Source organism: Hemitrygon akajei, chromosome 3, assembly GCF_048418815.1.
Source record: "Hemitrygon akajei chromosome 3, sHemAka1.3, whole genome shotgun sequence".
NCBI lineage: Eukaryota > Metazoa > Chordata > Chondrichthyes > Myliobatiformes > Dasyatidae > Hemitrygon > Hemitrygon akajei.
This window is the reverse complement of record NC_133126.1, coordinates 207531585-207559361: the sequence shown is the minus strand read 5'-3', so window position 1 is coordinate 207559361 and position 27777 is coordinate 207531585. Positions and strand designations below refer to the sequence as shown.

At 52.6% G+C, this 27777-nt stretch overlaps 1 protein-coding gene across 6 annotated transcripts in view; it reads left to right on the top strand.

Moving 5' to 3' along the window:
* LOC140725807 (B-cell lymphoma 6 protein-like) overlaps window positions 1-12663 on the top strand; it is a 34374-nt gene extending 21711 nt beyond the window's left edge. For 5 of the 6 annotated variants that reach the window (XM_073041774.1, XM_073041769.1, XM_073041771.1 and 2 more), the window contains exons 5-10: window positions 2108-3040; window positions 4009-4172; window positions 6197-6364; window positions 7069-7199; window positions 10170-10307; window positions 11010-12663. In XM_073041774.1, coding sequence (XP_072897875.1) covers window positions 2108-3040; window positions 4009-4172; window positions 6197-6364; window positions 7069-7199; window positions 10170-10307; window positions 11010-11150 — 1675 coding nt within the window. In that variant the 3' untranslated portion in view covers window positions 11151-12663. The remainder of the gene's footprint in view (window positions 1-2107; window positions 3041-4008; window positions 4173-6196; window positions 6365-7068; window positions 7200-10169; window positions 10308-11009) is intronic. The other variant, XM_073041775.1, reaches the window with a different exon arrangement.
* The last annotated feature ends 15114 nt before the right edge of the window (window positions 12664-27777 follow it).

The following is a 27777-nucleotide window of genomic DNA, read 5'->3' as shown; positions in this document are numbered from 1 at the left end:
TAGGGCTGTGGGAACTTGCTGGGTCCTAATGCTACTCTCTCTGTACTGTGGTGTTTGACACAGCTGTCAGCACTAGGTTTAGTTCTTTAAGGTTGTCGTGGGTGGGGGTGAGGGTGCAGATAAGCTCCCACTACCAATTAAATGCTCCCAGTACTGTGCATCTCAAAAAATAGCCTCTGATAAAAGTCCAGCTCCTGATCAGCTGCTGAGCCTGGTAGGACTGTTCCTCCTGACTGGAGAAGGGGCAAAGGCAGGTTACTGCCACCTTAAAACCAGTCACTTGGGGCAGATGGGGCTCATCAGCTGTAAATGGCAGCTCATCTCGGAGAAGGAAAACTCCGATCTCAAACCTCTGCTGCCTTGCATCTGTACCCACTCATGGGGAAGGAGTCGGGAGTAAACCCTGAGGGAAAGATCTGGAGCTGGAGTCCCTGTGACACTGTAGTGTCTAACTGTATCAGTCTCTGCTGTTCCATTGCATTCATCAACGTGTGGAGAGGGGTAGCCTGCTGTGTGGGCATCAGCTTGCTCTCAATACTGTACTGTCCTGGCGTGTATCATGTAGACAGCTAGGGTGCAACATCTGTGGGTGACCCTGACAAGGGCTTCCAGAACTGGGCAAGGTTGCTGCCTCGCTGTCCGACGGCTGCCTTGCCCCCATGACAGCTAACCCTAACCCTTGCACACTCGAAGATTAATCCTATCAGTGCAGTGGTTTTTCGACTTACCTGACCTTCTGAGAAGATAATTTCCTGGAACCTTATCCATCCATCAGCTCCCGAGCTGGTTTCCTGTGTCAGAGCCGGTGCAGACTCTGAGTGATGGTGCTCCAAGGTGAGGGGGAGAGACCTGTGGCTCTGTGAACAGTTGATGTTTCAAGGTGCTAGTGAAGGTTTCACCTTGAAACATCAACTCTTTTCCAGCACCTCGTGGCACCCCCCCCCCCCCCCCCCACCGGATGCAGTCCAACTGCTGAATCCCTCTGCCTCGCTGTCTATTCCCGATTCCCAGTCTCTGCCTCGCTGTCTATTCCCGATTCCCAGTCGCTCCCCCTCTGCCTCACAGTCTATTCCAGATTCCCAGTCACTGTCATTGAAACATAGAAAATAGGAGCAGGAGTAGGCCATTCGGCCCTTTGAGCCTGCATCACCATTCAGTATGATCATGGCTGATCATCCAACTCCGAACCCTGTACCTGCTTTCTCTCCATACCCCCTGATCCTTTTAGCCACAAGGGCCATATCTAACTTCCTCTTAAATATAGCCAATGAACCGGCCTCAACTGTTTCCTGTGGCAGAGAATTCCACAGATTCACCACTCTCTGTGTGAAGAAGTTTTTCCTCATCTCGGTCCTAAAAGGCTTCCCCTTTATCCTTAAACTGTGACCCCTGTCCGTCTGCCTCACTGTCTATTCCCGATTCCCAGTCGCTCCCCCTCTGCCTCCCTGTCTATTCCCGATTCCCAGTCGCTGCCTCGCAGTCTGTTCCCGATTCCCAGTCGCTGTTTGCCTCTTGCATCTCGGACTTGGTGTTAATGCAAGTCCCTACAAATGATTGTGAGATGTTGGGAGGATCACTGGGGTCTCTCTCCCACCCAGTAGAGATATTTATCAGGAGGGCTACAAACACAGGGCTTTTAGCATTGTCAATGATCCCCCTCATCTGTCCAACAATCTCTTTGACCCCAACAATCAGTCAGGGAGGTACTGTAGCATTAGGACAAGGACTGTTAATATGGGAAACAGCTTCTTCCCCCAGACTGTGAGATACTGAACTCCCTGCTGCCACCCAGTCTCGTCACGTATGAAGCACCAGTAGTTTTGTACAGTTTACTTTTTAACTTGTGTCATAAATGCACCCTATTTGTGGTATTTCTGTATGTGTTTGAGTTAATTTACTGTTGTACAGCTTGGTGTGAAGAATGTTGTTTTGTTTGAGTTATCCATACAGTTGTGTACCTTGGTCCGGAGGAACGCTGTTTCATCTGTCAGAATACAGGTGTGTGGTTGAATGACAATAGTCATAGTTGTGGCACAGAAACGGGCCCTTTGGTGTTTGTGCTCCTTTTCCTGGCATTGATTGCTAACTTTGACTCCTTTCTTCCCAGTGAAGACATCTGCCCGACTCTGAGCCCATCGTGCCAGGCCTACCTGCCAGGAAACACCACACTACCTCAGGAGCTTGTAACCTTCCACAAGTCTGATGCCTCGGAGAAAGTCCTGCCAGATGCCTCTGCGCCAGACGGCAGGGGTTCAGACTCTGCTGTGTACAACGTACTGACCCCATCCCATCACCCCTACCACCTGTACCGCCAACTGCCTGTCCACAGTTATTCTGCCAGCACCTACCCTCTCCGTGAGTTCCGGGACTGCCGCCTGGCCTGGTGTGAGATGCCGGAGATGAGGAGGATCTCAGCCCAGCAAGGCTGTGCGAAATTTGGCAACCGACCTACCGCTGACATCCCATCGAGTACAGCGGCCTTCACCCCACGGGAGGCTGGGCTCAAAGCTGAGTGTCACTACAGCCCGCAGCCAGTGACGCAGGCCGGGCGAGTCAGTCCCCTTGGCTACCCGGCCTTGGCCCAGTCCTGGAGGACGGCTGACCCCCGTGTACTCAAGGAGGAGGGCAGAGGCCAGCTGGAGCCCAGCAACCTGCCCGTCAACCACAAGGGTAGCCTGTTGGGACCACACAGCCCCCTCAAGTCTGACTGTCATCCTAACTCGCCCACAGAGTCCTGCAGCAGTAAGAATGCCTCCCGGCCGCTCTGCACCAACTCCCCGCCAGCCAAGAGTGTTATTGACGCCAGGGCCTGCAACTGGAAAAAGTACAAATTCATTGTCCTCAACTCCCTCAACCAGGACTCGAAGGGGGGGGCCGGCGGCAGCCTGGAGGCCCAGAATGGGGCTGCCCCACCCTTCTCTGAGTGCACTGCTCCATTCCAGGGGTCTCACGAGACCGAGGGCCTAGCGAGCCTGACGCCCGAGAGAATGGACGTGGACACCGATGCACAGGCCTCGCGACTCAACAGCATTGTGGGCAGGTAAGGGTGGTCAGAGCCCAGCATGGGCCAGGTGATGGGTGGGAGTGGTTGTGTGACCATCCTTTAGAACAGTACATTACAGGCCTTTTGGCCCACAATGTTGTCCTGATCTTTTAACCTACTCTGTGACCAATCTAGACCTTCCCTCCTATGTGCCCATCCATTTTTCTGTCGTCCTTGTGCCTATCTTAAATGCCCCTACCTCCACCTGCAGGGGGTCCCATGCACTGACCACTCACTCTGCCAGAGCTTGCCTCTGACATTCCACCCACCCCTGCTTTCCTCCAATCACCTGGAAAAATTGTGCCCCTTTGCATTAGCCCTGGGGAAGAAGTCTCCCGTCTATTTTGTGCATCTCTGTCAGGTCACTTTGCACCTTCCTTCGCTCAATACCCTTTGGCCCATCTAGTGCTTGTTAACCTGTTTATCTGCCTAGTCCAATTGACCTGGACCTTAGCCCTCCATACACCTCCATCTGTGTACCTGTCCAAATTTCTCTAAATGTTGAGATCGACCCTGCGTCCATCACACTCTCACCAGCCTCTGAGTAAGAAATTCCCCTTAAACATTTCACCTTTCACCCCTGGCCCATGACCACTAGTCCCACCCAACCTCGGTGGAAAAAGCCGCTTGCAGTTACTCTCTGTACTCATAATTCTGCCTACCTCTAGCAAATCTCCCCCATTTCTCCTTCTCTCCAGCGATTAAAGTTTTCCCTAAACTTGAGTCCTCTAATCCTGGCAACATCCTTGTAAATTTTTTGCACTCTTTACTGGGTGAGTGTTTGGGGGTGGTATGCAGTGGGTGTGTTGGGGGGTGTATGTGTGTCAGGGATGCGCTAGGGCTGCAATTGGGGTCTGGATCTTGACAGTGATCTTCCCTCAAGTCCCCTACAAAACTGTTTCCTCTCTATCCTCCGCATCTCTACCCCCCACCCCATCTCACTTCACTCTCCATTTCTGACCAAGGTCACCGGACGCCTCCTCGCCCGACCGCAAGCGCCTGTCCTCTGGGAAGTGCACCTCGTGCCAGTCGCCGTCCTCCCAACAGGCGGAGGTTCGTCGGACCCCCGGATGCCCTCCCAGTGAGGAGCTGACAGAGACACAGTCTGAGCTCTCAGACTCCAGCTCAGGTAAGCAGGGGAGGGGGGGAGGGGGGGCTGTCGGTACTGGAGAAGGGGGAAGAGGTCGGGGGGGGGGGGTGTTGGAAAAGGTAGAGGGTTTGTGGGGAATAGACAGGAGGGGTGTGATGGAGGGTAGTGACTGGGGGGGGGAAGAGTTGGATAAATGGGGGATGTCCATTTCAGTTCAAAGATCAAAGTTACAGTACTGTGCACCAGGGCACCCTAGTTTTTTTATTTTTCCTTTAGATGTTTAATTTTGTCTTTTGCATTAGTGTCAGTAGAAAAAGCAAATTTTAGGTTTCCAAACATTCACTTTTCAGAGAAAAAAATTAAATGTTAGAGAAATTTTTGTATTTTGTTAAGGGAAGTAATATATTAGTAATAGACCACTTTTCAAATAAATTAACTGAAACAATGGGTGTAGAAGAGATCAAACTGGGCCAGTGACAACCAGACTAAAAGGTGAGGATGTGGCAGATGTGAGTGTGATCTTCAAATCAATAATTCTTGCACTCTTCAGTCTGAAAGAAGTTCAGCAGTGCTGTCAGCTCAGAACCACTGGAACCCGCGTGCACCCCATTACAGTCCGGAGAAGTCTTGTCAGAGGTGCTCTTCCTGGAAGAGTTGCTCCAAAGTGGAAACAAAGCCGGGAGGTTCAGCTATGCACGAAACAAGGACTGGGTGCTGAGCAAAGGGATCTGGACTGATGAGTCAAAATGTGACAATATTGCCTTAAGCAGGAGGTGAGCATGTGGAGCCCACAGAAGCACAGCAGAGGTTTCCTGCAGCTTGGGCTGCATTTCTGCAAATGGACCTGGTTAGAAGTATCAGAATCCCCAATGCTGAAAAGTACATCACTCAGTACCATAAGAGAAGTTCCAATTTCATTCTGCATCAGGACAATGACCCCAAACACATGGCCAAGGTTATAATGAACTATCTTGGAAAGAGAACGAGAAGTTCTGCAACAGGGCGAGGCCTCCACAAAGCCCTGATCTCATCATTGAGGCTGTCTGTAATCCCTCATAATTGAGGGATTACCTGGAGAGGGGGAGAGAGAAGCAAGCGAGACTGCCAAAGTCTGCAGAAGAACTGTGACAAGTTCTCTAAGATGCTTGGAACAACCTACTGCTGATTTTCCTAAAAAAAAATCACAGGGCAGTGTATCTAAGAGAATTGATGCTGTCTTTAAGGCGAAAGGTGGTTACACCAAATACTGATTTGATTTAGTTTTTAACTGTTTACTGCTCTATAGTAATTATTTTGATGTTTAGAAACAGATCATTACTTTCGAAAGCATCTTCACTTTACAGATTTTTTTTGCCTGTGCCCAAGACTTTTGCTCAGCATTGTACTTTATGCACCATATGCAACCCTGAAATTGTCTTATTGCAGTCAGTAGTCAGAAACCTAATAGAATCACTGAAAGACTGCATACAACGGGACGGTCAAACAACCAATGTGTAAAAGATGACAAACTGTGCAAATACAAAAATATAGAAAAGAAATATTGAGAGCATGAGATGCTTGAAAGTGACTCCTAGATGGAGAGGATGTTTCCTATAGTGGGGGAGTCTAGGACCAGAGGGCACAGATAGAGTGGATGTGGAGAGGATGTTCCCTGTCGTCGGGGAGTCCAGGATCAGAGGACACAGATAGAGTGGATGTGGAGAGGATGTTTCCTATAGTGGGCGAGTCTAGGACCAGAGGACACAGATAGAGTGGATGTGGAGAGGATGTTCCCTGTAGTGGGGGAGTCTAGGATCAGAGGGCAGAGCCTCAATAGAGGGGACTTTAATTTAGAACAGATGTGAGGTATTTCTTTAGCCAGAGAGTGGTGAATCTGGCTGTGGAGGCCAAGTCATTAGGTGTAGTTAAAGCGAACGTTGATAGATTTGTGATTAGGGTGTCAAAGGGTATGGCGAGAAGATGGGAGAATGAGTTTGAGAGGAATAATAAATGGGCCATGATGGAATGGCAGTGACGGGCTGAATGGTCTAATGTTCCCACTGTGACATGATGCTCTCCTGCAGATGCCGGCTCGTTCCCATGTTGTGAGTGTGACTCCAGGTTCCCAGAGGATGCGGCCCTGAAGCGCCACCTCCTGCAGTCCCACAGTGACAAACCGTACCGGTGTGACCGCTGTCAGGCGGCCTTCCGCTTCAAGGGCAACCTGGCCAGCCACAGGACCGTCCACACAGGTGGGGAGGGGGACGGGCGGGAGCTGGGAGGGGGGTCATAAGAAAGATTCTGGGAATGGAATGGTTAACATGGGAGTGTTTGATGGCTCTGGGCCTGTACTCACTGGAGTTTAGAAGAAAGGGGGGATCTCATTGAAACCTACTGAAGATTGAAAGGCTTGCAGTGGACATAGAGAAGATGTTTCCTGTTGTGGGGGAGTCTGGCACAGCCTCAGAATAGAGCGGCGCCCATTTAGAATAGATGAGGTGGAATTTTAGCAACAGAGTGGTGAATCTGTGGAATTCACTGCCACAGACAGCTGTGGAGGCCGAGTCATTGGGTATATTTACAGCAGAGGTTGATGGGTTATGATTAGTCAGGGTGTCAAAGGTTACAGGGAGAGGTCAGAGAATGGGGTTGAGAGGGGTAATAAATCAGCCATGATGGAATGGCAGAGCAGATGTGATGGGTTGAATGGCCTAATTTTGCCCTTGTGCCTTATGGATAGAGGTGGTTGTGGCAGCAGCCATGGGGAGCGGTAAAGGAGTGTTGGTAAGGGGAGAGGGAGGGGGTATTTGGGTCTCTGAGGGCATTGGAATAGGGTACGAAGGTGTCAGGGGAGGAGGAATGCCATTTCAGTACGGGGATTGGGAAGCTGGCATTGAGGTTCCCTGCCCAAATCGCCCACATTTCCTCACCCTGCCCTCCTGCCCTGCACCCACAGGTGAGAAGCCGTATCGTTGCAACATCTGTGGAGCCCAGTTCAACCGGCCAGCCAATCTGAAGACTCACACCCGCATCCACTCCGGGGAGAAGCCGTACAAGTGTGAGACGTGTGGGGCACGCTTTGTGCAGGTGGGTGATCTGTTCCACTTGCTGCTCTACTATGGGTTTGCCATGTTCCAAGTATCTCCACCCCATGAGGGTAAGCCGTACCCTTGACTGTCCTGAGCCGATTGTTTGACAGCAGAAAGCTGGTTACAACTGATAATGGAATTGTTGATCCCCTCCCCTTGGACTGGAGAGAGCCTGCCTGTAACTGGTCCCTTTCCCTTCAGGAACCCAGAGCCCAAAGCCCACCAGAATCCAGACATCTGTGATCAGGCTTCCAACCTCAGTGGAAAAAAACCTGCTTGCATTTACCCTATCTATACCCCTCAATTCTGTATCATCATTCAGGTACCGCACCGTTTGGCGTGGGCAATCAGTCTCTCAATCCATCGCGGTCCCCAGCCTTCCGAATTGTAGTTGTTGCCTCCCCTGTTTCTCACCATGATGTTAATCCATTTTTCATTGTCTGCCTCTGCTTTTTCCTTCCAGCTTTCCAGTTGTAACTAAATGTTCTGTCTCTCTTCGTATGATGTGTCCAAAGAACTCTGATTACTGTTTTCTGATTTTCTTTTGAAGTAATGTACATTTTGTTTTTGTTCTCTGTAGAACTTCTTTGTTGGTTATTCTGTCAATATATGATATGGATAAGGAATAAAGACCTAACCTTTTCAACCTTTCTGTATAACTCAGGTCCTCAGGACCCGGCAGCATTCTGCAAGTTTTCTCCGCACTTTCAATCTTATTCTTATTTTTTCTGTAAGTAGGAAAGGTATATCTTGTATCTTTCCTTTGTCATCTATACGTTGGCCCTGCAGCCTCTTCACATCTCAACTTTGTTGGAGCCTGGTGTTTTTAATCCAATGTTCTCTTAGAGCAAAATTTGCTGCTTCACCATTGTTTTAAAGAACAAAGAGTTGAAACGGGCAGAGGCAGGCTGGTAGCAGGGAGGGAAGCAAAAAGATGTGATGTCATTAGGTCAGCTCCTCTTATACCTGTAGATAAGAAACATTCCCTTCAAATTTGTGGATGAGTCAACCAATCATATAGCCCCTACTCAAATAATGTAGCACTAGAAGCTTCCAGAGCTTTCCAGAATGTTACAAGGAACTGCATCCACTAAGGAGACACACTGAACAACTACATATACATACTGTGACCACTAGGAAACATACTAAACATTTACATGTATATAAGTGGTGGGTGCCACCGTAACGTAGTGGTTAGCACAATGGTATTACAGCTCAAGACGTCAGATTTGCTGTTCAGTTCTGAAGTCATTGGTAAGGAGTTTGTACGTCCTCCCTGTGGGATGAGGGTTTCCTCCCACAGTCCAAAGACCTACTGGTTAGTAGGTTAATTGGTGATTGTTAAATTATCCTGTGATTAGGCCAGGGTTAAAGTGGGTTGCTGGGGCAGTGCAGCCTGCTCAGCACTGTATCTCTCAATAAATAAATTACAAAATTTACCAGAACATGGGAAAGGTTTGAAAGGTGTATCATATGAGGAATGTTTGATGGCTCTGGGTCTGAACTCGCTGGAATTCAGAAGGATGGGGGGGGGGGGGGGGAATCTCATTGAAACCTTTCGAATGTTGAAAAGCCCAGACAGAGTAGATGTGGAAAGGCTGTTTCCCAAGGTGGGAGAGTTTAGGACAAGAAGGCATAGCCTCAGGATCAAGGGGTGCCCTTTCAAAACAGATGTGGAGAAATTTCTTTAGCCAGAGAGTAGTAAATTTGTGGAATTAGTTAGCTGTGGAGGCCAGGTTTTTTGGACATATTTAAGGCAGAGATTGGTAGGTTCTTAATAGACATGGTGTCAAAGGTTACGGGGAGAAATCCGGGAACTGGGGTTGATAAACAAAGGATCAGCCATGATTGAATGACGGAGTAGACTCGATGGGCCAAATGGCCTAATTCTGCTCCAATGTCTTACAGTCTTGTGTTAAACAGCAAAGAAAATAACAATTGTAGTCTAATCTAACAACTTTCTCCGATCTTTGCAGGGGCAAATTTAGCAACAATGTCTTTATGCATCACTGGTCACCACCAAAGGTGGGGGGTGGGCATTGGTACCCCACCTTGATAATTCACTGCCTCATGTCACACTCCTCCTGCAATCTCTTCTCCCCCGACCCCCCAGTTACCTCTGTCAATCCCAGCTTTTGATAATACCATTGGACAATGGATCTAAATTAGGCCATTTGGCCCAGCAAGTCTGCTGTGCTGTTCCATCGTGGCTGATTTATTGTCCCTCTCCACCCCATTCTCTGCCGCCTTCCTGTAATGTTTAACATACTATCAACCTGCACTGTAAATGTACCCAATGACTTGGCTCCACGGCTGTCTGGCAATTACCTCCACAGACTCACCACCCTCCGGCTAAGTGAATCCCTCCTAATCTCTGTTCTGAGGCTGTGCCCTCTGGTCCTAACTTACTCTCCCACTATAGAAAACATCCTCTCCATTGCCACTCAATCTGGGCCTTTCAATATTCAATAGGTTTCAGTGAGATCCCCCCACTCCAGTGAATACAGGCCCAGAGCCAACAAATGCTCCTCATGCATCAACTCTTTCACTTCTGACCAATGCCTTAAACCCTCAACGTTACATCTTTGCTTTTGTATTCTAGTCCCCTCAGTGTTTGCTAACAGTGTAATAGCTTCCTATGTGGCACCATATCAAATATCTTCTGGAAGGTCTAGCCCACCCACCAGCTTCCATTCATGAACAGGGAGTGCAGTGTGCTGTGGTGACACTTTTTGACATCATTGCTATTTCTCCCATGAGAGCCATTATGGTAGTTTCCTGTTTTGTCTCCCGCTGAATAAAAGAGTAAATTTGACTTTCTCATTTGAAGGGAACCTTCCCTGTATCTTTAGAATTCTGAAGAATTCAGACCAATATTGAGCCTTAAGCGAGCACACAGTTAGTGACTTGATAGTTGTGTAATTCCATGTCAATGGACTGACTGTCTCCCTTTCCTTCCATTCTGCAGGTAGCTCACCTCCGCGCCCACGTGTTGATCCATACTGGTGAGAAACCATATCCGTGTGAGATCTGTGGTACGCGATTCCGGCATCTGCAGACACTCAAGAGTCATCTTCGGATCCACACGGGAGAGAAGCCCTACCATGTGAGTGTGCAGAGTAGCTGGCCTCGAGTCCTCTGGGCATTGGGAGGTGCAAGGCTGGTCTTTGCTCTGGCCCCTGGGTCTCGAAGCCTGTTGCAGGTTCCTTGTCCAGCTAGGTACCCGCAGCCTGAGATTGGTGTCTCCAGGCTGTCCCAGAGCTTGGGCTGGGGTGCTGGGGTTGGTCTCAAACCAAACAGCCCCTGGTTGTACCTGCTGATGGGTGGGCGTGTGGTTTGGGAGCAGGGTCCCTTTGGGACAGTGGCGTGTAGGGCACGCAGTACCATAATGCTGGCTCTAAAATCAGAGTTCAATTTCCACTGCTGTCTGTGAGGAGTTTGTACGGTATGTTCTCCTCATTACCCTGTGTGTTTCCTCCCACATTCTAAAGGTAAGCAGGTTGGGGTTGGTGACAGGTAGCTGCAGGCTGTCCCAGCAATTCTCAGACTGGGCTGGTTGCAGACACAAATGACATTTCACCGTTTTGATGTATGTCTCCATAAAGGGAATATTTAATCCTTTGAAATGCACAACTCAGGTCAGGCAGCATTTATGGGAACGAATAAGCAGTCAACATTTTGGGATGAGACCTTTCATCAGGATGTTACTGCTTAAATGTGTGAGGGCAAAGGGTCCCTCTTGTAGCCTGGGGTGGGGCTGTTTGGAGAGGGCTGACCACCAGCCTCAGTGTGTGTTGTCTCTCCGCAGTGTGAGAAATGTAATCTGCATTTCCGCCACAAAAGCCAACTGCGTCTGCACCTTCGACAGAAGCATGGAGCCATCACCAACACCAAGGTGCAATATCAAGTCCCTCCGGAGTGCCAGAATGACCCCTGTCGGGCGCGTTAATCACCGGGCTCCGCACTGACTCTGAGGTGGTGGAATTCTTCAAGGATTTGTAGTTGCGAGTTTCTATGTGGTCAATCTCACAGCAGGTATTGGCCAGTTGAAGTATAACGGGTTTGAAGCTTTGTGAAAAGTGCTTGCAATTATTTCTTGTTAATAGAAATTTGGATGTTTTGCTTTTTTAAAAAAAAAAATTAAAAAAAAAATGCATCTCTGCCCAAAATCTAAAGGAATGTATGAATAGATAAATATATATTTTTCCTTGTATAAAGCGCAACAGAGTTGTGCAATATAAGAATTGGGAAGGTTTAGTCGTATTTTTAACCAAAGTTGTAGCTATGGCAGTTAGTGAATGGTACATTGAGCAGACTGTGTCTGCTGGGCAGAGCACTGTCTGAACATCTCTAGAGCTTGGAGCACTTAAAATATTTTGTCTATTGTGAAATGATATGCAGTGGATTCCGGTTAATTAGGACACATTAATACCATTACATTTTGGCCCAATTAAGGACTGCCCCGATTAGCTGGTTTCATGGAAATGGTTAAAAAGTTGTATTTTTAAAAAAAAAAACTAGTTTAACTGAGTAACAAATTTGTATTTAAATGAAATGCAGAACAAATTAGAACACTACCAATACTACAGTACTATAAAACTGTAATAGTTATCGATGGAGGAATTCATTCATGTACGCTGCTGTTCTTTGACTAAATGAACAAAATTAGCGCAGTCACCCAGAGCCGATAACGCTGACTTCACAGTGATCGCATCCTCCAGATCTTCATTTTCATGATAACATTCAAGATGATTGTCATTACCTTAATTCTGTTGTTTCTAACTTGAAGTAGTGAACGTTTCATTTTCACTTCCAGCTGTTCCTGGCATCTCCAAGCCTGAATGCTTGAAACTGCAGAGAGCAAAACAGTTCCAAGTTGTCTTGGTGCTTATTTCTTGCCAACTATCAGTGACAGAAATCACTGCTTTTTGAACACAAACACACATTAAGCAGTACTGTGTCCCAAATAAACTAAGGGAATCCTGCTGTTTTATTGATTAGCTTTTGTTCAAGAATTATCCCAAAAAAAGTGGCTGCCTCAATTTGCAGATGACCCCCATTAACTGGAATCCACTGTATGCGCTTTTTGAAGTATTCTTCTCTGCTGCTTTTGAAAAGTAAGGTTTACATTTTTCCCGGATGCTGTTGGACTATTTCTGTCCCTGTCTTGTCTATGAAACAGTGTTCATGGTGCCTTTACTGAGCCAGGGTTGGCTTTCTCGCGTCTAGTACCCCTTTCACTGGCTCAGTGACCTCTTGCCTTTGCCCTCTTCCCTCACCCCATTCTACACCAACCCCTCCAGTCACCGGACCCCTGCCCCTACCTTGAGTCACCAGGTCACTGACGAGAGCTCTGTGAGCAAGGTTGGGTTGAAATAAATGGGCAAAGATTTTAAAGAGAATTTTTATCATAAACTGTACAATATCGCCATGAGAATGTAATAAATGAATATATCACCCTGTGGCCTGTGTCAGTAATTATCTCATCACTGGGAAAACGCTGAGGGTTGTTACAAATCAGTTCATTAAGTTTAATCAGTGTGGAGCCGTGTTCCTGCAGAACCAAGGTGCGAAACAAGCTACCAACAGCACAGTGCACTGCTCAAATAGCACATATGGTTATGATTTCAGAAAAACATCATCACAAAGAAAAAAATAATATAGCCAATTGGCTCTGGCTCCAGTTTAATCTTAATCCCATAAAACATAAGAGCAGAATGAGGCCATTCAGCCCATTGAGTCTGCCCTACTATTCCATCATGGCTAATTTATTATCCTTCTCAACCCCATTCTCCTGCCTCTTCCCTATAAACTTTGACACCTTGACAAATGGAGAACCTATCAACCTCTGCTTTAAATAAACCCAATGACTGCCTTTGGCAATGCATTCCACAGATTCACCACCATCTTGCTTAAGAAATTCCTCCACATCTCTGTTTGAAATAGATGTCCCTCTATTCTGAGGCTGTGCCCTCTATTCTTAGACTCACCACTATAGGAAACATTGCCCACAGCACAAATATCACATGTGGTTATGATTTCAGAAGAACAAACATCTGCTCATTTCCTGACATTTGTGTGTGGAGTTTGGTGATGAGGGGGTGTTTCTGGACACTGCAGGGGGGAGGGGGGAGAACTGACTGTGGGGTTGGGCTGGACTTCAAGTTTATATGAATTGTTATCTGACCAAATGAAGCAATGTTCCTCCAGACCACCGTGCACCCTCAAAGCACACGAAAAAAGATCTTGCCAATAATATGTGAATAAAATGTAGTTTATAAAGCATATACAAGTGGTGTGAAGCACAGCTCACTGACAGCCCTAGTCCTGATGTTCCTGTACCACCTCCTCGATGCTAGCGGGTCAAAGAGATTGTGGGATGGGTGTTGGGGATCCTCAACAGTGCTTCGGCCCTTAGTCGACAACAACCCCATGGTGGGGTGAAGAGTGAGTGTTGTTCCCTGAAACTGCAAACTGAAGGAGGGACTCATACTGGGGTAGGAGGGCAATGGTTGGTGTTGGGAGGCTACTGACCGCAGACGTCAGGCTTGAAAAGTGTCCCAAGCACCTTTGTCCATCAAATGATCAGACTCTCACATTTGGGATGCTGTGAGAGCTTTGTGCCCAACATGACATTATTACTGTTCGGAGTTGAATTCCAGTGTCCTCTAAGTAAGTTTATATGTTCCTTCCTGTGTGTGTGTGGCTTTCCTCCCACAGTGCAAAGACGTAACAGTTAGTAGCTTAATTGGCCACACTAAATTGTTTCTTCATCGGGTTAGCAGTAAGGTGGAGGGTTGTTGGGTGGTAAGGCTCTTTCAGCTGGAAGGGCTTGTCCACATTGCATCTCAAAATAAATATAGAGCAAAGCTGGCTGTAGTAAAGACCCCCTCACCCCTCCCCAGATGGGAACACCACCCACACTGACCATAGATCCCATGTGGGCACATCACCCTGAGCAGTGCCTGGCTCAGGACCATTTTTTAAAATTATTACAAATATCGGTGCTATACAATATATACAAGACAGTGGCAAACACAATTACTTCACTACAAATAGATAATTGACATTACACCAGAATGTTGCCATCTCTATCCACGATGGCAATTACACCCCGTGGAGCCCAACGGTCTCGAAACTCCTCTAAGGTCGCCGTGGACTGCATGTGTTCTTTTTCAATATTTACCCGGGCACGAATATACCCCCTAAACATTGCCAGGCAGTCTACCCAGGGAGATCCTCCCACCACCCGTTTCCAAGACCCTCGGATGGCGGATTTCGCCAGCCTCAGGAGCAAGTTGACTAGGACATCCTCATCCCTCCATGCCCCCTTCCTTACTGGATGACCATATACAAACAGGGTGGGGCTAAAATGCAACCAGAAGGCGAGAAGCAACCCACGCAAATACGCAAAAAGGGGCTGCAGCCTCGCACACTCCATGTACATGTGGTACACGGTCTCCTCCAGCCCGCAGAAGTGGCATGCGGGTGGGAGATCCATGTACAAACTAAAAAACTTATTGCAGGGCACCGCTCTATGCAGCACCCTCCAGCCGAGATCCCCCAGGTGCATGGGAAGAACCCCCTCGTAAAGGGACTTCCAGTGGGGACTCTCCTCACCTCTGGGTGGAAAGACCGACCGCCATGGCGTGTCGGGACGGTGGACAAGGGCAAGGAAGTGGAGGGTGTGGAGCAGCAGCCCATACAAATACCTCCTACTTGCATCCCTGAATGGGACTGTGGGTATCGATAAGAGATGGCTCACGTTGTGTGGACATGGCTCCCGGAGAAGATTGCGGGGTCTGGGCCCGACAAGCAGCTCAGCCTGAGTCGGTCCACACACCTGAGCCGCACTGACATCCGTTGAAGTAGGGCAAGGGTCGGCCAGGACCCCGCCCTCCGCCTGAGGAGGGGATTCCCGGCCTGAGGCGACCATGTTCCAGACTCTAAGTAGGTCCTGATAGAAGCCGGGCAGACTCCGCAAAGCAGCACGGCTGACGCCCGCCGGTGGTAGCCGCATATCCTCGTGAAGACAGCAGCCCCTCCGGAGGAAGAAAGTCGCCAACATGTGCCACCTGGGAGGGTGCTCGGCGTCCAGGAATCTCTGCAGAGTCCTGAGGCGGAGAGCCGCCAGTCGCGTTCGAACGCACACCAGCAACTGTCCGCCCTCTCCCACTGGGAGACTCAAGACCGCTGCAGAGACCCAGTGTTTACCCGAGAAGAAGAAGTCCACTAACTTCCTCTGCATTCTTGCTACAAAGGGGGCAGGAGGGGCCAAGGTGACCATCCGGTACCACAACATGGAGGCCACCAGCTGGTTTATGACCACCACCCTGCCTCCATAGGAAAGCACCCTGAGAAGGCCTGACCAGCGCCCCAGCCGGGCCATGACTTTCGTCTCCAGGTCCTGCCAGTTCGCCAGCCAGGTCTCCCCAGAAGGACTCAGGTAGACTCCCAGATAGAGGAGACGTCTAGTGCTCCACTCAAAAGCTCTCATCTCCTCCGGCAGGGAGTCCACCTGCCACTAACCCACTAAGAGTCCGGAACATTCCGCCCAGTTGATCCTAGCGGAGGATGCCGCCGAGAAAACTTCTTGGCACTCGCGCATCCTCCGCAGGTCATTGGGATCTGTCATCATGAGGAGTACGTTGTTGGCGTAGGCCGACAGGACGACCTCCATGTCCGGTTCACGCAGAACCAGACCTGTCAGCCTTCGCCGTAGGAGGCTCAGAATTGGCTCGACACAGATCGCGTACAATTGACCGGACATGGGGCACACCTGACTCCTAAAGGGAATGGGCGCTGCCAGTGATCCATTGACCTTAACAAGGCACTCCACGGCAGACTATAGGAGCCGAACTCGGGCCACAAAATGTTGTCCGAGCCCAAAGGTCTGCAGAGTGCCCACCAGGAAACTGGTCTACCCGGTCAAACCCCTTCTGGTCAGGAGAGAGAGAGACGCTGTCGGGACCCAGTCTCCTGCTGCAGGTGATCAGGTCCCGTACTAGGTGGACATTGTCCTGGATGGAGCGGCCCGGGACCCAGTCTCCTGCTGCAGGTGGATCAGGTCCCGTACCAGGTGGACATTGTCCTGGATGGAGCCGCCCGGGACCGTGTAAGGACGGCTCAGGACCATGGGAGTAAGCACATGGCGAAGGGTGAGTGTGAGGGAGGGACAAGTGTGCATGATGAGTGGGTGTGTCTGAGTGTCGTCGGGGTGGGGACAGTGAGTGTGTCTGAGTGGCGTCTGGGTGGGGACGGTGAATGTCTGAGTGTCTTCGGGGTGAGGACGGTGTGTCTGAGTGTCGTCGGGGTGGGGACGGTGAGTGACTGAGTGTCGTCTGGGTGGGGAAGGTGAGTGTGTCTGAGTGTCGTCGGGGTGGGGAAGGTGAGTGTGAGTGTCGTCTGGGTGGGGAAGGTGAGTGTGAGTGTCGTTGAGGTGGGGACGGTGGGGTGTGAGTGTCGTCGGGGTGGGGACGGTGAGTGACTGAGTGTCGTCTGGGTGGGGAAGGTGAGTGTGAGTGTCGTCGGGGTGGGGACGGTGAATGCCTGAGTGTCGTCTGGGTGGGGAAGGTGAGTGTGAGTGTCGTCGGGGTGGGGACGGTGAGTGACTGAGTGTCGTCGGGGTGGGGACGGTGAGTGTGAGTGTCGTCGAGGTGGGGACGGTGAATGTTTGAGTGTCGTCTGGGTGGGGACGGTGAATGTCTGAGTGTCGTCGGGGTGGGGACGGTGGGTGTGAGTGTTGTCGGGATGGGGACGGTGAGTGTGAGTGTCGTCTGGGTGGGGACGGTGAGTGTGAGTGTCGTCGAGGTGGGGACGGTGAATGTTTGAGTGTCGTCTGGGTGGGGACGGTGAATGTCTGAGTGTCGTCGGGGTGGGGACAGTGAGTGTGTCTGAGTGGCGTCTGGGTGGGGACGGTGAATGTCTGAGTGTCTTCGGGGTGAGGACGGTGTGTCTGAGTGTCGTCGGGGTGGGGACGGTGAGTGACTGAGTGTCGTCTGGGTGGGGAAGGTGAGTGTGTCTGAGTGTCGTCGGGGTGGGGAAGGTGAGTGTGAGTGTCGTCTGGGTGGGGAAGGTGAGTGTGAGTGTCGTTGAGGTGGGGACGGTGGGTGTGAGTGTCGTCGGGGTGGGGACGGTGAGTGACTGAGTGTCGTCTGGGTGGGGAAGGTGAGTGTGAGTGTCGTCGGGGTGGGGACGGTGAGTGACTGAGTGTCGTCGGGGTGGGGACGGTGAGTGTGAGTGTCGTCGGGGTGGGGACGGTGAATGTTTGAGTGTCGTCTGGGTGGGGACGGTGAATGTCTGAGTGTCGTCGGGGTGGGGACGGTGGGTGTGAGTGTTGTCGGGATGGGGACGGTGAGTGTGAGTGTCGTCTGGGTGGGGACGGTGAGTGTGAGTGTCGTCGAGGTGGGGACGGTGAATGTTTGAGTGTCGTCTGGGTGGGGACGGTGAATGTCTGAGTGTCGTCGGGGTGGGGATGGTGAGTGTGAGTGTCGTCGGGGTGGGGACGGTGAATGTCTGAGTGTCGTCGGGGTGGGGACGGTGGGTGTGAGTGTCGTCGGGGTGGGGAAGGTGAGTGTGAGTGTCATCGGGGTGGGGACGGTGAGTGTCTGAGTGTCGTCTGGGTGGGGACGGTGAATGTTTGAGTGTCGTCGGGGTGGGGACGGTGTGTCTGAGTGTCGTCGAGGTGGGGAAGGTGAATGTCTGAGTGTCGTCTGGGTGGGGAAGGTGAGTGACTGAGTGTCGTTGGGGTGGGGACGGTGAGTGACTGAGTGTCGTCGGGGTGTGGACGGTGAGTGTGTCTGAGTGTCGTCTGGGTGGGGACGGTGAGTGTCGTCGGGGTGGGGACGGTGAGAGTGTCTGAGTGTCATCGGGGTGGGGACGGTGAGTGTCTGAGTGTCGTCTGGGTGGGGACGGTGAGTGTGAGTGTCGTCGGGGTGGGGACGGTGAATGTCTGAGTGTCGTCTGGGTGGGGACGGTGAGTGTGTCTGAGTGTCGTCGGGGTGGGGACGGTGAGTGACTGAGTGTCGACTGGGTGGGGACGGTGAGTGACTGAGTGTCGACTGGGTGGGGACGGTGAGTGTGTCTGAGTGTCGTCGGGGTGGGGACGGTGAGTGACTGAGTGTCGTCGGGGTGGGGACGGTGAGTGACTGAGTGTCGACTGGGTGGGGACGGTGAGTGTCTGAGTGTCGTCTGGGTGGGGAAGGTGAGTGTGAGTGTCGTCTGGGTGGGGAAGGTGAATGTCTGAGTGTCGACTGGGTGGGGACGGTGAGTGTCTGAGTGTCGTCTGGGTGGGGAAGGTGAGTGTGAGTGTCGTCTGGGTGGGGACGGTGAATGCCTGAGTGTCGTCTGGGTGGGGAAGGTGAGTGTGAGTGTCGTCGGGGTGGGGACGGTGAGTGTGAGTGTCGTCTGGGTGGGGACGGTGAGAGTGTCTGAGTGTCGTTGGGATGGGGATGGTGAGTGTGTCTGAGTGTCGTCGGGGTGGGGACGGTGAGTGACTGAGTGTCGTCGGGGTGGGGACGGTGAATGTCTGAGTGTCGTCTGGGTGGGGAAGGTGAGTGTGAGTGTCGTCGGGGTGGGGACGGTGAGTGTGAGTGTCGTCTGGGTGGGGACGGTGAGTGTCTGAGTGTCGTCTGGGTGGGGACGGTGAATGTCTGAGTGTCGTCTGGGTGGGGAAGGTGAGTGTGAGTGTCGTCGGGGTGGGGACGGTGAGTGTGAGTGTCGTCTGGGTGGGGACGGTGAGAGTGTCTGAGTGTCGTCGGGTTGGGGACGGTGAATGTCTGAGTGTCATCGGGATGGGGACGGTGAGTGTCTGAGTGTCGTCGAGGTGGGGACGGTGTGTCTGAGTGTCGTCTGGGTGGGGACGGTGAGAGTGTCTGAGTGTCGTCGGGGTGGGGACGGTGAGTGTGAGTGTCGTCTGGGTGGGGACGGTGAGAGTGTCTGAGTGTCGTCTGGGTGGGGACAGTGAGAGTGTCTGAGTGTCGTCGAGGTGGGGACGGTGAGTGTGTCTGAGTGTCGTCTGGGTGGGGACGGTGAGTGTGTCTGAGTGTCGTCTGGGTGGGGACGGTGAATGTCTGAGTGTCGTCGAGGTGGGGACGGTGTGTCTGAGTGTCGTTGGGGTGGGGACGGTGAATGTCTGAGTGTCGTCTGGGTGGGGACGGTGAGTGTCTGAGTGTCGTCGAGGTGGGGACGGTGAATGTCTGAGTGTCGTCTGGGTGGGGACGGTGAGTGTGTCTGAGTGTCGTCTGGGTGGGGATGGTGAGTGTGAGTGTCGTCGAGGTGGGGACGGTGAGTGTGTCTGAGTGTCGTCGGGGTGGGGACGGTGAGTGTGAGTGTCGTCTGGGTGGGGACGGTGAGTGTGTCTGAGTGTCGTCGGGGTGGGGACGGTGAGTGTGTCTGAGTGTCGTCGAGGTGGGGACGGTGAGTGTGTCTGAGTGTCGTCTGGGTGGGGACGGTGTGTCTGAGTGTCGTCTGGGTGGGGACGGTGAGTGTGTCTGAGTGTCGTCTGGGTGGGGACGGTGAGTGTGTCTGAGTGTCGTCTGGGTGGGGATGGTGAGTGTGAGTGTCGTCGAGGTGGGGACGGTGAGTGTGTCTGAGTGTCGTCGGGGTGGGGACGGTGAGTGTGAGTGTCGTCTGGGTGGGGACGGTGAGTGTGTCTGAGTGTCGTCGGGGTGGGGACGGTGAGTGTGTCTGAGTGTCGTCGAGGTGGGGACGGTGAGTGTGTCTGAGTGTCGTCTGGGTGGGGACGGTGTGTCTGAGTGTCGTCTGGGTGGGGACGGTGAGTGTGTCTGAGTGTCGTCTGGGTGGGGACGGTGAGTGTGTCTGAGTGTCGTCGGGATGGGGACGGTGAGTGCGTCTGAGTGTCGTCGGGGTGTGGACGGTGAGTGTGTCTGAGTGTCGTCTGGGTGGGGACGGTGAGTGTGTCTGAGTGTCGTCTGGGTGGGGACGGTGTGTCTGAGTGTCGTCTGGGTGGGGACGGTGAGAGTGTCTGAGTGTCGTCGAGGTGGGGACGGTGTGTCTGAGTGTCGTCTGGGTGGGGACGGTGAGTGTGTCTGAGTGTCGTCTGGGTGGGGACGGTGAATGTCTGAGTGTCGTCGGGATGGGGACGGTGAGTGCGTCTGAGTGTCGTCGGGGTGTGGACGGTGAGTGTGAGTGTCGTCGGGGTGGGGACAGTGAGAGTGTCTGAGTGTCGTCGAGGTGGGGACGGTGAGTGTATCTGAGTGTCGTCGGGGTGGGGACGGTGAGTGTGAGTGTCATCGAGGTGGGGACGGTGAGTGTGTCTGAGTGTCGTCGGGGTGTGGACGGTGAGTGTGTCTGAGTGTCGTCTGGGTGGGGACGGTGAATGTCTGAGTGTCGTCGGGGTGGGGACGGTGAGTGTGAGTGTCGTCTGGGTGGGGACGGTGAATGTCTGAGTGTCGTCGGGGTGGGGACGGTGAGTGTCTGAGTGTCGTCTGGGTGGGGACGGTGAGTGTGAGTGTCGTCGGGGTGGGGACAGTGAGAGTGTCTGAGTGTCGTCTGGGTGGGGACAGTGAGAGTGTCTGAGTGTCGTCGAGGTGGGGACGGTGAGTGTGTCTGAGTGTCGTCGGGGTGGGGACGGTGAGTGTGAGTGTCATCGAGGTGGGGACGGTGAGTGTGTCTGAGTGTCGTCTGGGTGGGGACGGTGAGTGTCGTCGGGGTGGGGAAGGTGAGTGTGAGTGTCGTCGGGGTGGGGACGGTGAGTGTCTGAGTGTCGTCTGGGTGGGGACGGTGAGTGTGAGTGTCGTCGGGGTGGGGACAGTGAGAGTGTCTGAGTGTCGTCTGGGTGGGGACAGTGAGAGTGTCTGAGTGTCGTCGAGGTGGGGACGGTGAGTGTGTCTGAGTGTCGTCGGGGTGGGGACGGTGAGTGTGAGTGTCATCGAGGTGGGGACGGTGAGTGTGTCTGAGTGTCGTCGGGGTGTGGACGGTGAGTGTGTCTGAGTGTCGTCTGGGTGGGGACGGTGAATGTCTGAGTGTCGTTGGGGTGGGGACGGTGAGTGTGAGTGTCGTCTGGGTGGGGACGGTGAATGTCTGAGTGTCGTCGGGGTGGTGACGGTGAGTGTCTGAGTGTCGTCGAGGTGGGGACGGTGAGTGTGTCTGAGTGTCGTCGGGGTGGGGACGGTGTGTCTGAGTGTCGTCGGGGTGGGGACGGTGAGTGTGTCTGAGTGTCGACTGGGTGGGGACGGTGAGTGTGTCTGAGTGTCGTCGGGGTGGGGAAGGTGAGAGTGTCTGAGTGTCGACTGGGTGGGGACGGTGAGTGTGTCTGAGTGTCGTCGGGATGGGGACGGTGAGTGTGTCTGAGTGTCGTCTGGGTGGGGACGGTGGGTGACTGAGTGTCGTCGAGGTGGGGACGGTGAGTGTGTCTGAGTGTCGTCTGGGTGTGGACGGTGAGTGTGTCTGAGTGTCGTCTGGGTGGGGATGGTGAGTGTGAGTGTCGTCGAGGTGGGGACGGTGAGTGTGTCTGAGTGTCGTCGGGGTGGGGACGGTGAGTGTGAGTGTCGTCTGGGTGGGGACGGTGAGTGTGTCTGAGTGTCGTCGGGGTGGGGACGGTGAGTGTGTCTGAGTGTCGTCGAGGTGGGGACGGTGAGTGTGTCTGAGTGTCGTCTGGGTGGGGACGGTGTGTCTGAGTGTCGTCTGGGTGGGGACGGTGAGTGTGTCTGAGTGTCGTCTGGGTGGGGACGGTGAGTGTGTCTGAGTGTCGTCTGGGTGGGGATGGTGAGTGTGAGTGTCGTCGAGGTGGGGACGGTGAGTGTGTCTGAGTGTCGTCGGGGTGGGGACGGTGAGTGTGAGTGTCGTCTGGGTGGGGACGGTGAGTGTGTCTGAGTGTCGTCGGGGTGGGGACGGTGAGTGTGTCTGAGTGTCGTCGAGGTGGGGACGGTGAGTGTGTCTGAGTGTCGTCTGGGTGGGGACGGTGTGTCTGAGTGTCGTCTGGGTGGGGACGGTGAGTGTGTCTGAGTGTCGTCTGGGTGGGGACGGTGAGTGTGTCTGAGTGTCGTCGGGATGGGGACGGTGAGTGCGTCTGAGTGTCGTCGGGGTGTGGACGGTGAGTGTGTCTGAGTGTCGTCTGGGTGGGGACGGTGAGTGTGTCTGAGTGTCGTCTGGGTGGGGACGGTGTGTCTGAGTGTCGTCTGGGTGGGGACGGTGAGAGTGTCTGAGTGTCGTCGAGGTGGGGACGGTGTGTCTGAGTGTCGTCTGGGTGGGGACGGTGAGTGTGTCTGAGTGTCGTCTGGGTGGGGACGGTGAATGTCTGAGTGTCGTCGGGATGGGGACGGTGAGTGCGTCTGAGTGTCGTCGGGGTGTGGACGGTGAGTGTGAGTGTCGTCGGGGTGGGGACAGTGAGAGTGTCTGAGTGTCGTCGAGGTGGGGACGGTGAGTGTATCTGAGTGTCGTCGGGGTGGGGACGGTGAGTGTGAGTGTCATCGAGGTGGGGACGGTGAGTGTGTCTGAGTGTCGTCGGGGTGTGGACGGTGAGTGTGTCTGAGTGTCGTCTGGGTGGGGACGGTGAATGTCTGAGTGTCGTCGGGGTGGGGACGGTGAGTGTGAGTGTCGTCTGGGTGGGGACGGTGAATGTCTGAGTGTCGTCGGGGTGGGGACGGTGAGTGTCTGAGTGTCGTCTGGGTGGGGACGGTGAGTGTGAGTGTCGTCGGGGTGGGGACAGTGAGAGTGTCTGAGTGTCGTCTGGGTGGGGACAGTGAGAGTGTCTGAGTGTCGTCGAGGTGGGGACGGTGAGTGTGTCTGAGTGTCGTCGGGGTGGGGACGGTGAGTGTGAGTGTCATCGAGGTGGGGACGGTGAGTGTGTCTGAGTGTCGTCTGGGTGGGGACGGTGAGTGTCGTCGGGGTGGGGAAGGTGAGTGTGAGTGTCGTCGGGGTGGGGACGGTGAGTGTCTGAGTGTCGTCTGGGTGGGGACGGTGAGTGTGAGTGTCGTCGGGGTGGGGACAGTGAGAGTGTCTGAGTGTCGTCTGGGTGGGGACAGTGAGAGTGTCTGAGTGTCGTCGAGGTGGGGACGGTGAGTGTGTCTGAGTGTCGTCGGGGTGGGGACGGTGAGTGTGAGTGTCATCGAGGTGGGGACGGTGAGTGTGTCTGAGTGTCGTCGGGGTGTGGACGGTGAGTGTGTCTGAGTGTCGTCTGGGTGGGGACGGTGAATGTCTGAGTGTCGTTGGGGTGGGGACGGTGAGTGTGAGTGTCGTCTGGGTGGGGACGGTGAATGTCTGAGTGTCGTCGGGGTGGTGACGGTGAGTGTCTGAGTGTCGTCGAGGTGGGGACGGTGAGTGTGTCTGAGTGTCGTCGGGGTGGGGACGGTGTGTCTGAGTGTCGTCGGGGTGGGGACGGTGAGTGTGTCTGAGTGTCGACTGGGTGGGGACGGTGAGTGTGTCTGAGTGTCGTCGGGGTGGGGAAGGTGAGAGTGTCTGAGTGTCGACTGGGTGGGGACGGTGAGTGTGTCTGAGTGTCGTCGGGATGGGGACGGTGAGTGTGTCTGAGTGTCGTCTGGGTGGGGACGGTGGGTGACTGAGTGTCGTCGAGGTGGGGACGGTGAGTGTGTCTGAGTGTCGTCTGGGTGTGGACGGTGAGTGTGTCTGAGTGTCGTCGGGGTGGGGACGGTGTGTCTGAGTGTCGTCGGGGTGGGGACGGTGAGTGTGTCTGAGTGTTGACTGGGTGGGGACGGTGAGTGTGTCTGAGTGTCGTCTGGGTGGGGACGGTGAATGTCTGAGTGTCGTCTGGGTGGGGACGGTGAATGTCTGAGTGTCGTCGGGATGGGGACGGTGAGAGTGTCTGAGTGTCGTCTGGGTGGGGACGGTGAATGTCTGAGTGTCGTCTGGGTGGGGACGGTGAATGTCTGAGTGTCGTCGGGATGGGGACGGTGAGTGCGTCTGAGTGTCGTCGGGATGGGGACGGTGAGTGTGTCTGAGTGTCGTCTGGGTGGGGACGGTGAGTGTGTCTGAGTGTCGTCGGGATGGGGACGGTGAGTGTGTCTGAGTGTCGTCTGGGTGGGGACGGTGAATGTGTCTGAGTGTCGTCTGGGTGGGGACGGTGAATGTCTGAGTGTCGTCGGGATGGGGACGGTGAGAGTGTCTGAGTGTCGTCTGGGTGGGGACGGTGAATGTCTGAGTGTCGTCTGGGTGGGGACGGTGAATGTCTGAGTGTCGTCGGGATGGGGACGGTGAGTGCGTCTGAGTGTCGTCGGGGTGTGGACGGTGAGTGTGTCTGAGTGTCGTCGGGGTGGGGACGGTGAGTGTGTCTGAGTGTCGTCTGGGTGGGGACGGTGAGTGTGTCTGAGTGTCGTCGGGGTGGGGTCGGTGAGTGTGTCTGAGTGTCGTCTGGGTGTGGATGTAGGCTTGGTGTAGAGGGAGAGGTGGATGTTTTTCGAGGAAGTTACTAGGAAATTGGATGAAGGGAAGGCAGTGGGTTTTGTCTGTATGGAGTTTAAAACGGCATTTGATAAGACGTCGCATAGGAGGCTGGTCAAGAAGGTTTGGTCGCTCGGCATTGAGTGCTAGGCAATAAATTGTGTTCGACTGTGGCTTTGTGTGTGAGGCCAGAGGGTGTAGTCAATGTTTCCCTCTTTGACTGGAGGCCTGTGACTAGTGGTGGCCACAGTGAGCGGTTGTCTGGCATTTGCATCAATGAGTTGAATGACATTGTGTTGAATTGGATCTGCAATTTGCAGATGACACCAAGATTGTGGGTGCAGTGGACAGTGAGGAAGGCAGTCGTGGCTTGCAGAGGGATCTGGACCAGCTGGGAAAATAGCAGATGGAGTTTCTGCAGACTACGCAACCCCCCGCCACCCCCATCAAGAACAGTAGTGTCTCACAAAGGGGTCAGTAACATGGTGAAGGATCCCACCCACTGATGCACCATCAATATCTTTCTGAGACGTGAGGCGAGATATCGGCTTTGATTGACTGGAAGAAAGAACAAGCAGTAGTTGACCACCATACTACATCCTGGAGACTGACGGCCGGGCTCAGGCCTCAATCGCCTTTATACCGGGGTCAGTGGGTGGAGCCACAGGAGCAGTCAGCAGGGGGCGTGTCCAGACAGGTATATGTAGTTCACCACACCCACCCAGCTCACAGACTTGGTCTGACCTGGGTGCTCTATAACTGTAACAGAATATAGTATTAATGGTAAGACTCTTGGCAGTGTGGAGGATCAGAGGGATCTTGGAGTCCGAGTCCATAGGACACTCAAAGCAGCTGTGCAGGTTGACTCTGTGGTTAAGAAGGCGTATGGTGTATTGGCCTTCATCAATCATGGTATTGAGTTTAAGAGCCGAGAGGAAATGTTGCAGCTATATAGGACTCTGGTCAGACCCCACTTGGAGCATTGTGCTCAGTTCTGGTCGCCTCACTATAAGAAAGATGTGGTAACCATAGAAAGGGTGTAGAGGAGATTTACAAGGATGTTGCCTGGATTGGGGAGCATGCCTTATGAGAATAGGTTGAGTGAACTCAGTCTTTTCTCCTTGGAGCGGTGGAGGATGAGGGGTGACCTGATAGAGGTGTATAAGATGATGAGAGGTATTGATCATGTGGATAGTCAGAGGCTTTTTCCCAGGACTGAAACGGCTAACATGAGAGGGCATGGTTTAAGGTGCTTGGAAGTAGGTACAGAGGAGATGTCAGGGGTAAGTTTTTTACTCAGAGAGTGGTGAGTGCGTGGAATGGGCTGCCAGTGACAGTGGTGGAGGCAGATACGATAGGGTCTTTTAAGAGACTCCTGGATAGGTACATGGAGTTTAGAAAAATAGAGGATATGAGTAACCCTGGGTAATTTCTCAGGTAGGGATATGTTCAGCACAGCTTTGTGGGCTGAAGGGCCTGTATTGTGCTCTAGGTTTTCTATGTTTCTAACATTGCTTCTCGGCTCCTAAACTCAGTCCCACGGTTGATGAAGGCCAATACACCGTATGCCTTCTTAACCACAGAGTCAACCTGCCTAGCTGCTTTGAGTGTCCTATGGACTCGGACCCCAAGATCTCTCTGATCCTCCACACTGCCAAGAGTCTTACCATTAATACTATATTCTGCCATCATATTGGACCCACCTCACACTTATCCGGGTTGAACTCCATCTGCCACTTTTCAGCCCAGATTTGCATCCTATCAATGTCCCGCTGTAACCTCTGACTGCCCTCCATACTACTGACAACACACCCAACATTTGTGTCATCAGCAAATTTCCTAACCCATCCCTTCACTTCCACATCCAGGTCATTTATAAAAATCACAAAGAGTAAGGGTCCCAGAACAGATCCCTGAGACACACCACTGGTCACCGACCTCCATGCAGAATATGACCCGTCTACAACCACTCTTTGCCTTCTGTGGGCAAGCCAGTTCTGGATCCACAAAAAAAAGGTTGCCATGGATCCCATGATTCCTTACTTTATCAATAAGACTTGCATGGAAAACCTCCTCTCTTGCCTCCCACTGTAGCCTGGGGTACATCTCAACCGGTCCTGGAGAATTATCCAACTTGATGCTTTCCAAAAGCTCCAGCACATCCCCTTTCTTAATGTCTATATGCTCAAGCTTTTCAATCCACTGTAAGTCATCCCTACAATCGCCAAGATCCTCTTCCATAGTGAATACTGAAGCAAAGTATTTATTAAGTACCTCCGCTATCTCCTCTGATCCCATACACACATTTCCACTCTCACACTTGATAGGTCCTATTCTCTCACGTCTTATCCTCTTGCTCTTCACATACTTGTAGAATGCCTTACAAGACCTTTAGATAGACACGTGAATGTGAGGAAAATGGAAGGATATGGACATTGTGTAGGCTGAAGAGATTAGTTGGCCAATTGATGACTAATTTAATTGGCTCAGCATAATGTTGTGGGCCGAAGGGCCTGTTCCTGTGCTGTACTGTTCTGTGTTCTATGTTTTTAATGTACAATATTCTGAGTCAACTACTACCTGCGGAGGAGGTTTACCAGGATGTGGCCTGGATTAGAGAGCATGAGGTAAGGTTGAGTGAGCTCGGGCTTTTCTCTCTGGAGTGAAGGAGGATGAGAGGTGACTTGATAGAGTGTAGAAGATGACAAGAAGCATAGATCATGTGGACAGATATGCTTTTTCCCAGGACAGAAATGGGTAATACGAGGGGGCATAATGTAGAGGGAGGATGTTAGAGGTAAGTTTTCAGCCAGATAGTGGTGAGAATATGGAACACACTGCCTGGGATTTTTGGACATTTAATAGACTCTTAGATAGGCACATGGATGATAGAAAAATGGAGAGTTATGTGGGAGGAAAGGGTCAGATTGATGGTAGTGTAGGTTGGTACAACATCAATGGCTGAAGGGCCTGTACTGTTCTGTGTCCTGCCTTATAACCATCTCCTTTAACTGGGGTGTGAACTGTAAACTTCCGTATATCAAAGGTCAAATTTAATGTCAAAGAAATGTATACAATATACATTCTGAAATGCTTTTTCTTCGCAAAACATCCATAAAAACAGAGAAGTGCCCCAAAGAATGAACAACAGTTAAACGTGAGAACCCCAAAGTCCCCACCCCCACCCCAGTTTCCTCCTCCCGCACATCAGCAGCAGC